At 30.5% G+C, this 10,929-nt stretch overlaps 1 protein-coding gene across 1 annotated transcript; it reads right to left on the minus strand.

The window, feature by feature from the left end:
- Positions 1 to 3,715: 3,715 nt before the first annotated feature.
- LOC126691784 (beta-1,4-xylosyltransferase IRX9) lies at positions 3,716 to 9,299 on the minus strand. The gene is made up of 3 exons (XM_050386946.1): positions 8,484 to 9,299; positions 5,643 to 5,871; positions 3,716 to 4,128 (listed from the first exon to the last, which is right to left on the minus strand). Exons 1-3 carry the CDS (start codon positions 9,155 to 9,157, stop codon positions 3,958 to 3,960), a joined length of 1,074 nt encoding a protein of 357 aa, XP_050242903.1. The 5' UTR covers positions 9,158 to 9,299; the 3' UTR covers positions 3,716 to 3,957.
- Between the last annotated feature and the right edge of the window lie 1,630 nt (positions 9,300 to 10,929).

Here is a 10,929-nt window from a genome sequence, read left to right on the forward strand (position 1 = left end):
CTAAAATATATTTTTTTCTTTTTCCATAAAAACTTTATTTAAATGAATTGTTAACAATTGCCCTAAAGACATCTATTAACATTTCCCAAAATAAAAATACTTGTTGACCACTGTAATTTTCCTTCTGAGTATTACTTATTGCAACTTGTGCAAATCCATTATTTTTTTGTCCAACACTGCCCACCTTTTTTTTTATAGAAAATTTTTTTAGCAGTTAAACTAATTGGAACTCACCAATTTATACTCAACATTGCCCACTTAATTGGTCATCAAGCTAACATAATCTTCTATTTTTATAATAATCAAAATTAGTCAATCCAATCACTCTACCAGGCTTCATTTCATTGTTGCTGTTTTTTTTTTCTTTTTTTTTTCTTTTTTTTCCTCTCTAGATATTGGTATGAAAATCATATTATTAGCTGATTAATTAACAAATAGAGTGGTGGGGTTGGGTACTGATAATATATCCAAGCTTCTAAGGCAGAGCCGTTTGGTAACGTTATTTTAATAACATTGTTTATATTTTTTGGAAATACATGTGAGTGAAAAAGTGTGTAAAAATACATGTAATGTTGTTTAAAAACTGTTACTCAAAATCCCATACCAAACTGTTTGAATCTAACAACTGATCAATTATTGGAGCAGGTTTGAAAGTGAGGGCGTAGATGCTTGTTCCTAATTATAAAGTAGTTCGGCTTGTCTTGAATAAGACATGGTTTTGTGGCAACCCAATAACAAGAAGGTCAACAAAATATATTATTGAACTTTTTTCTGGTTCCCCCAAATTTGATTCCGTGAGTAATTTACTATTTTCATAACATTTTTATTCAGTTTTTTATTATAAAAAAATAAATTGGATTCTAGTTAGCTTAACTAATAAAAAAAAGTTTTTTATCGTTGAATAAGAAATTTGGGTTCTATCCTTACATACAACAAAAATCAATTAATGTTTTAGTCTGAGGATAAAAAACAATTATCAGAAATAGATGTCATAGGTTAAAATTCTATCTCTAAAAAAAATAAAAAAATAAAAACAAGTTTAAGGTTTTTTTTTTTTTTTTTGGGAATAGGTTGGCTAATCTAATCCTAGATAAAAAGGAGAAAGGTGCTACTGGACTTCAAGCTATATGTATTTTTAGTAACTTTAGTGGTACCACAAATGTAAATTCGTAAGATCTCTCGTGCCACCATTATTACTTGCACCTATCAAACTACAAAATAAGTAGTAGTAGGTAAAATGGGATATTTCATATTTATGATGACCACCGACATGATTGTTCTTTTGTTTTCAAGGAAAAACAAGGACAAACCGACCCTGAAGAGAAGACAGAAGAGTTTGCTATCTGGTGGCATTCAATCAAATTCCTCTGATGGGCACACGAAGCTCAATATGGTTCATTTTTCTAACTAATGATCTTATGCATAAAAAAAAAAAAAAAAAAAAAAAAAATCATAACTCTGTAAACCTAACTTTTTTATTTTTAAAAAATAAATAAAACTATGTAAAAGTAAAACATAACTAACTTTGGCTATGCTTGCAAAGAGTTTTATTGTAATTTTTTATATTTCTAACGAAGTCGTACATGATTCAAATCTATCATTCCAATTATCGAATTAATGTGTGTATATATATACTTTTATTTTTATTTTATTTTTTTGCAGAAGTTCAACTTTAACCGTGTTCACTCTTTCTTCTTTTTTTTTTTTTTTTTTTTTTGGGTTTCTCACAATATTTCCTCAAAACTTTCAACCAGATACTAATCACTGTTCATGACGAGTGGACCCATAGCGAGGTAAATCGCTGGCCCAGGGAGTTTTTTTTAAAGTGTTGGTGCTCGGACTTGAACTAGGGAATTCCTAATCAAACTCAAGACAATCACTTTGAGATTAAGTACCCAACTACTCGGCCAACCCCATTGGATTTACCGTGTTCACTCTTTGCCCTCCATACTACATACCTTTAATTTCTCTATAAAAAGTACATTGGCTTAGGTCATTTATAAAAATAAAATATAACAAATAGAGATAACAGGCTCGAAAGGCATTGGGCCACACTTTGTGTGGGCTTGTAGGGTCTTTAGCAAAAACGTTCTCCAACACCTATAAATACAAATTTTCACCCCAAAAATAGGTTATTATGAGTGGTGAAATTTCAAGGAAAAGATGGAATCGCAATGAGGACATAGACAATAACCAAACAGTGATAAGTCACTGCAACTTGATAGACACTCTACCAAGAAAAAGGAACCATATTTAACGAGTGAATATGGTACATATAGGCACATGAAGTGAGCTAATAGGTGCTGTTTTTGAAGATGACTAAGGGCTTGTTTGGATGTTTTTTTTTCATCACTCAATTTCTGTCACTCATTACTTATCACCCATCACTTTAAAATACCCTACTCGTTTGGCGCTATCACTTACTTGCCATCACTCAATATTTTTCATACTATTTGTGGGCCTCATGCCTGTCACTCGGTACAGTTTTTTTTTTTTTTTTTCCTTTCTAATACCCAAACTCATCGAACCCAGTATAAATAAATAAATAAAACCAAACTCATCGAACCCAATGAAAGAAGAAGAAGAAAAAAGAAAGAAAGAAAGAACTGAAGACCGAAAATTAGCGGTGATGAAGAACCAAAAAAAAACCAGCCAACGGAGACCAGTGAAAGAAGAAGAAAAAAGAAAGAAAGAAAGAAAGAACCCAGCCAATGGAGACAGTGGAGAAGAAAGAAAAAAAAATGGTCAAAAGTTGCGGCTGACCTTAACAGTGGGTCCCTCCATGTGTGTTTAATTACAAAAATGCCATTGAAAATAGAGTTATGAAAACTGAAAATAGCTAAAATGTGTTTTCAGTTTCCATAACTCATAACTCAAAAATCAAAAAATTGAGTAATGGAAACAAAAAACTGGAAATAGAGTTATGTGGTACCAAACGAACTTCTCAGCTATGGGTCCCACCATTTTTGAGTTATGAGTTATGAAAATCACTCATCCAAACAACCTCTAAAATGTCTGACTAGCTGGGAGCAAGGATTTGAAAATTGATGACTAGGTCAACCGAAATGCCTGCATAGATCAGTCTTCAATCCAAGGCTTACACCGACCTCACGCTAATCAAATCCAATTAAGAATTGAAAGTAATTTCTAATAGACCTTTAAAGAGATTGTTGAAGATGCTATTAAACATGGAATTGCTCACTATTTTTGCCTTTGTGGTTCTCCCATGAGTGATGTTCGACTTAACATTTGGAAGTTGCTCATCAAAATAGACAGTAATTTTGTTGTTAGCATCATTACATCGCATTGTTCTTTAACTGAAATTACTCACACTTATAGTGCTCAGGTTTTTTATTGCACTACTCTAGTCTTTTGACGAGGCTCATTTGCATAATATCCCCCATGAAATGAATCATTGCGCAGATCTTTTGGCAAAAGAAGGAAGCTCTATTAGAGATATTTTTGTGTTTTATTCATCTTCTCCTTCACGTGCTTTAATTTGTACTAGCTTATAATTAACGCTTGAGATGTTTGTACCCTAGACTTTGTATGATTTACTATTTTGTTTCTTTAATGCATTTCCCTTTTCACTGAATGGGAGAAAAATTCTAACTTATTTCACTGCCGAGCCTCAGATCATGCTTCTTCATAACTAGATTAACTTGCATTGTAAGCAAATTTAGTTTCGTTAACTTGCAATAAAAATAAATAAAAATTCAAAGAACATTTGATTGTAATGATTTATGCTTTAGATTTGAGTTATACTCACATGCAAAGACTACTCTCAAAATATACTGTTACAAAGAATTTATAAATTTGTAACAAATATACATGACAAAAAGGAAAAAAGAAAAAAAACTGACATCTATGTATATAATCGCAACTGCTCCACTGTTTAAAATCTCCTCTTAATCACACCTGTCCTTTTTCTCTTTTTTAACAGTTTCTTGATCCCTCTTACTTCCTGTGAGTACCATCTAATGCAGTGGTTTGAAGATGATTAATTGGTGATGTCTCACTTGGAAAATAAAGATTCCAAAGCATGATTTTGGAGCAATCATCTGGTGGGATTCCTTTCAATTTGGTATCATCTTCAAGAACTACTTGTTTGACGAATCGCATTGAATTCTGTCACACATTGACAAAAAAAAAATCAATATTTTACTCACAAACACACATATTCTTTGTTTTCGTTTGATTAGTAATTAGTAATTGATTATTATCTATAAAAAAAAAAAGTAATTGCTAAATAATGGCATGGAGTTGCATATAATAATAAATCTATTTCTTAATTTTATATTTTCATGAACATATTGAGTAATAATTATTTAATTGAACAATCAAAGGCTCAAAGCTTTAATTATTATCACTTTACCTAACGCCGGAGGTTGGCCAAACCAGAACAAAACTCAAAGCACGACTTATTAGCAGCTGGTACAGTGGGACCCCGTTACACCCATAAAGTTATGATTAGCTTCATAAACACACTACCTTTTTTTTTAATTGTATATTCAATTATTCATTGCTTTTCTTCTTTTTTTTTTTAAATAAAAAAGATTCTGAAAATGAAATTTTAAAAGTACTGAACAAGATTGCATCATGTGTCATTGGAACTTGGAAGGTGCGGTAGAATCTCACGCCTCCTTTGAAAATAGAAATATAAAAAATATAAAATATAAAAAATAGAGTTATGACAAAGTATTTAGATAATATTTTCGTAATAAATTTTAGGTAATAAATTTTTATTAGTTTTTATTTAGATACATATTTACCATTAAAATTTGTCACCTAGGCTTCATTATAAAATTATTGTTTGTTTCAAAAAGAATATTATGAAAATATTAACTTTATAGTTTATTGAGAAGAAAATGATGCTAAAGCATAAATGTATTTGTATAGATAAATTACTTTAAATATAAAAGAACCAATTTTAGGGCCTTGGATTGTGTTAGACAACACTAAAGAGCCAAGCCCCTGCAAAACTCTATAACAAAATTTGTCACCCATACCAACAATTTGGCAAAGAGTTTTTCTCCCTTCAACAATTTGGAGATTCCAAACCTTAACTTTAGCATTAAAGATCTATTAAAAAAAATTAGCATTAAAGAATAAAAATCTCTAGTACATTGTTTTAATAAAAAAATATTAGTTCGATCTTTATTTTTCAAAATGACACCCAATGCCCAATCATTTTGAGAGAGAGAGAGAGAGTAAGTAATAATAAAATAATAATAACAAGTAATAACAGTATCTAACACTAACAGTATGACAATCATATTATTAATATTAATTAAATACTGGCTCCTGATTGAATTAGTTGGATTTAAGCATGACAAAGGTATTTTTATTATGTATCTTTGGTCATTTCTCACATCCCATCTAAATTCTCTTTATGATTTGGTTATTGACTAGAATTTGTCAAATACTACTCAAAAGAATAAACCTTAAAATGTTTTTTAATGGTAGTTTTTTTTTTTTAGTTAAATCATAAAAATTTCGGGACTTAAAATTCTATTTCCTAGAGTCGTGTAACTCAATTGATTGACATTTCTTAGTGTTTACAATAAAAACATTCAGAGTTTAAATCTCCACCTCATTCTGTAACAATACTAAACTGCAGTGTTTGGTTAAGATTGAGATACCTGTGAGTATTTTTGCCCAGCAGAAGGGCGACCCCATCTCTCAGGGTCCCAGAGAATTGAGCTATTGAACCCAAAACTTGAAATATGAATTGGGGGCCTTGTATCTGATTCATTGTTCATTTTCTTTAGATGCCATCCAATAACTTGTGAAGAATCACAAACCGGTCCTTCTATCATCACTTTATTCCTGTTTGCTGAGAGTAAAGCTATTGGCCATGTCCCAAACACACTGCAATTTATCCAACAGTGAATGAGGATTACTATGAGTCTATAAGAATTAAGACAATGACAGATCACAAAATCTCACCCAACTGATCTAAACCAAATCCTGTATTGCAAATATTATTATTATTTTCATTTTTAAGGTAGCATTTGTGGGGCCATGAATGTAGAAAAAATAAATCATAATTCAATAGTTACAAAAATTGGGGATTTGAACATGATGTTAGTATTCCAATCGAAACATAATGCTAATTAAATAAATAATTGCAATTCGAAAACTAGAAAAAAAAAAAGTTTTCTTTTAAGGATGAAGCTTGTGTCCAATGCTTTTTTGCACTAGGCATGATACAATTTGAGTACATGTTTAAAATTGGTCACATATCTGAATCGTATCTGGTTCAATGCAAAAAGACAACAGATACAAACTGTATCCTTCTTTTAAAGGGATGATAGAAAATGTTCCACATGTTAAAAAAGAATTTTAATAATTAACCACTCCACCCACAAAAATAAAAAAATAAATAATCTTTACTAAAAACTAGAAAGTTAGGGTCAAAATCTTCTTAAGTGCCATAGAATATTCCTAAACTGAATCAATATACTACCTGAACTGAAGTATGACACAAAGCTACATATCTTCCCGTTGAAAAATTTAGATCTTAAGAAAAGGCAACTGGGGAGAATTAGATTAACGATCTTAATCATTCAACTAACTTCCTACTAATTTTTCAAGGTAAAATAACTGGTTGGAACAAAAAAATTATTAAAATCAAAAGGTTTTGGAAATTTGTTATCAGATGAATTATTCATTATTTTTTTCCTACCAACTATGTATGTCATCCTATAACATTTGGAAGCATGTAGCTCTAGGAATCAAAGCTATTTGTAAATGAGAAAAGTAGGCATAACCAAATCCTGCCGACACCAGGAAAATTTACTAAACTGTTGATTAGGAAATTAAAAACAATGATACCCTTTGGCCACAGAATGAAAAATTTAATAGAAAGGATAGAATTACCTCCTTTATGTAATACATTAAGCCAATAAACTTCTAATGTAAAGAAAAAAAAAAAAGGTAAATTGTAAATTACACCCCTAAAGTTTTGAGGTGTTTAGATTTTACACCCTGAAATTTTGGAATTTGGATTTTACCCCTTAAAGTTTGGGGTGTTTGCATTTTACATTTTAACATTTCAAAATTTGGATTTTACTCTCTAAAGTTTGGAAATATTTGGATTTTACACCTACAAATTTTGAAACTTTAGGGTGTAAAATTCAAATATTCCCAAACTTTAGGGAGTAAAATCCAAACGTCCCTAAAATTTAGAAGGTAAAATCTAAATTCTAAAACGTTGGGGTGTAAAATCTAAACACCTCCAAACTTCAGGAAATAAAATCTAAATTCTGAAATTTCAGGATATAAAATCCAAATACCCCTAAACTTTAAGAATGTAATTTGCAGATTACCTAAAAAAAAAATTATACATATATAACCAAAAATGCAATTATTATATACATCTTACAAATTGATATATTAATATTATTAAATAAATAAATTTAATATTTATTTATTATGTTGATAGTGGTGGTACTAATCGCCATCATTAGTGAAAGTGAAAGAAACAAATTGATAATAATTATGACAATTTTCGTAACAAATTGGCAAGCTTTGCAACGTCCGACTTACTCAACAATGTAGAAATTTGTCTGAAAACTTTTGTGGAAGTAACTTCGAAACTTTCACCAACAATATTTTTTGTACTTTTATACTGACCCGTTTATGGCATTCTTATTCTATCGGCCTATCAGGAACTTTACGTGTTAAAAAAATAAAATAAAAATAAAAAACCTAGTTTCAATTTTCAAAATGTAGAGCTATGCATTATAGATTATGGGTCACATTTGTAATATCTTTTTAAATTATTATTATTATTATTATTATTATTATTATTATTATTATTATTATTATTATTATTATTGTATTTGAGGTTAATTTATAATGCTCATGCATGGGACCATATAAATCAGTATCAAAACGAACAGATTGATTCACATTACAAATTAATGTGCATTGATCTATCCAATCACCTTACTAACCTCAAATTAGAGTGTTGATCTAAAAAATTTTAGATTTTTATTTAATAATTCAATATTTGGGGGAGGATTTGAACTCTGGATATTTCTTTTCAAAATACTAGAGATACTAGCTAATTGAGTAATAAGATTTGTTTCAATGGAATTTTTTTTTTCTGTGTTTGGTAGTATAAAAAAAAGGTCAAAAGAAAATTATTCCTTAAATTATCTTATTTAGTTTGGCATAAAATAGAGTTACTTTCTGCTAAATTTTTTAGAAAACCATTTTTATTTTACTTGAAACTAAATAAGGAAAGTTAAAAAATAATTATCCAACTCATTTTAAATTTACTACCAAACATAAGAAAATAATATAATTTTTTAAAAATAATTTTTGGAAAATGATTCTTTTTCCATAAAATATTAATATCGAAATAAACCGGTTAAAATTTTGTAGTTTTAAGGAACATTAAATTAAATAACATGATACTTTATAGCGAACTGCAAATTAAACCAATGATAAGAGAAGAGTAAAGCGTTACATACTCAATATCTCTGAGCTGGTCAAAGAAGTCGATATCATAAACATTGGAAAGCCCGGCAAAGTGTACGATCCCACTGAGCCTATGTTGTTCGATGTGTTTAAGCGCAATGTTTCTTTGGTGGTCCATTTCAGCTTCTGGGTCCGTGAAATTCTCCTTGAAAACCAAATGCCTGTACATGATACCTGTTTTCCTAAGGATTTCAGACACTTCCTTTGAATCCCTTTGAGCTTCCACCACAATCCACAGCAATGGTGGAGGAACCAATCTTATGGTATTAGCCAACCTCCTTAGAAGAACACCTTGACGCTCATCTTTTGTGCTTGTTGGCGTGACAATTATTACAAATCTTCTTGGTGTCAGCTTGGGTTGTTTTTCTTCTTCTACTCGTAATTCTTCTGGTGGTGATGTATGTTCCAAGTCTTTATGCCTCTGAGGAATGGTCACCGGAGCTTCAGCTATCAAACTTCTATTAATATTTGTTGCTTGGTGCAACATTTCAATAGGCTGTGGTGAAGATTCTGATCTATTTGATGAGGCAACATGGTTATTGAACATTGAAGTTTTACCCGTTGGAGCAAAGCCTGTGAAGAACCCCATAACAAAGCACAAAGAAAAATGGACTACAGCTTTTTTCCATAGTTGAACTTTTTTCTTTGACCTTTCCAAAGACCCCATTTTTTTTTTCTTTTTCCACACCCTGAAGAAGGACTGGAATCACAAAATTTGGAGTGGAAATAGCAGTCAGAGTCAGTACTGACTTGGGTGGGTGTTCTTGTTATAGAAATGAGAAATGAAGACTATATTGTATACGATGGCCAATAGTTATATTTGAATGTTGATAAGGTCATATTGGTTACAAAAAAGGGTAAGGTCTATGATAGGTACAGGCGAACTCAAATGATTAATTGTTTTTTTATGGAATTGGTGAAGGAGTTGCTTTCATTAGTTATATCTTGAAGTAAAAGGAAGATGAAGAGGAAGACATATGAGAGCTTGAGTTGCTGTCTGCACCAACCGTATAGTTGTTAGGATGGAACCCATCAACTGGCTGGTTTGAAGTTTAATATATATCAAACCATAAGTATGATCTATCATGTCATGTGGAGTAGAAATGTAGAATATAGAATATGAAAAAAGCACCAATACAATAATTTCATGACGGTTTGCTCCAAGAGTTTTATAATCCAACTAGTTGACATTTTCTCGTATTTCTAATAAAGACATTCAGGGTTCAAATTTCTCCCTTCCCAATTGTAACTGATATATCAAAAAATTTACATGATATTCGCCAAAAGTCTTGTAACTCAACTAGCACATTTTGATGTTTCTAACACCATTGTAATTACTGAATTTCAACAAAAATAATAATAATAAATTTATGTGAAGATTCATGAGGCAATTAGGCATGTAGTATGCTCTAATTTTTGTTGAGATTTAAATATGTCATGGTATAGAACTTCAAATTCTACCTAGAAACAAGTCAATAACTCATGCTGTGTGCATTAGATTGGTAGGACTTATAAGTAGGGAAATAAACTTTTAATTTATGCAATATATGAAGTCTATTATTCTTACAAGATGTATTGTCATGGTCTTGTAATTCAATTGGTTGACACATCATGATATTTCTAATGGAGACATATTCAGTGTTCAAATCTCTCATCCCTCAACTAGCAACTATTGAATTATCTCCCCCAACAAAAAGAACATTAGGTAATAAAAAATAAATACCAAGATTTAAAATTTATATTAAAAAAATTAAAAAAAAAAAAAAACATAAACAAACAAACTAATTAATGATTACTCATAAGGTTGTTTCTCAAAAAATAAATTGATTACTCACAAGTCACAAGGTTGATGAGGGCTGGGGACGGACCCATATAACCACGAAGTAAACCTGCTTTTATGAGCCATAAGAATTTTGCACAAGGTGGGTCCAAAATTACACCAACCCTATAGAAAATAAAATTAAATAAATGAAGAGTCTGGAAAATTGGAAATAAACTTAAACATAAAGAATTGCGTGGAGCTAGATGCATACCGTTTATATGGTAATTACTATCGAAGTGCATTTGGTTAAGAATTTTTAGAAACCGAAAGCAACTTAAAAGGTTTACGAGACTTTTGCTAATCTTTCGAAACATTTATATGAATTCCTTTTCTATGCTGACTAATTATGTTCTAATTCAAAGCAAGAATATTACTACTAGAATTTGTTGAGCATAGAATATTGGCAAAAAGTTGAAATTAAGTGATAAATGACTTTTTGTAGTGTTTATTCTCAGCCAATTGGTCTGGCATAATTGCACCCCATTCGGTTGGAATGTCTGACTCATTACAGTTTTCTTCTTTTTTGGTGATACATAATCAGCACCTAATAGATCTGCGTAATAACAACGATTAATAAGATGTGATGGTGCTGAGCTCATGATATGAGTGAGTAGTCA

Source organism: Quercus robur, chromosome 7, assembly GCF_932294415.1.
Source record: "Quercus robur chromosome 7, dhQueRobu3.1, whole genome shotgun sequence".
Lineage (NCBI taxonomy): Eukaryota > Viridiplantae > Streptophyta > Magnoliopsida > Fagales > Fagaceae > Quercus > Quercus robur.

Excerpts from the sequence above, each read along its gene's own strand:
- LOC126691784 (XM_050386946.1), bottom strand. The coding sequence starts at position 9,157 with ATGGGGTCTTTGGAAAGGTCAAAGAAAAAAGTTCAACTATGGAAAAAA. Across the intron at positions 5,872-8,483 it reads GACCAGCTCAGAGATATTGA|TGTGTTTGGGACATGGCCAA; the intron begins GTATGTAACGCT and ends GATAAATTGCAG. Across the intron at positions 4,129-5,642 it reads CTGGGCAAAAATACTCACAG|AATTCAATGCGATTCGTCAA; the intron begins GTATCTCAATCT and ends AATGTGTGACAG.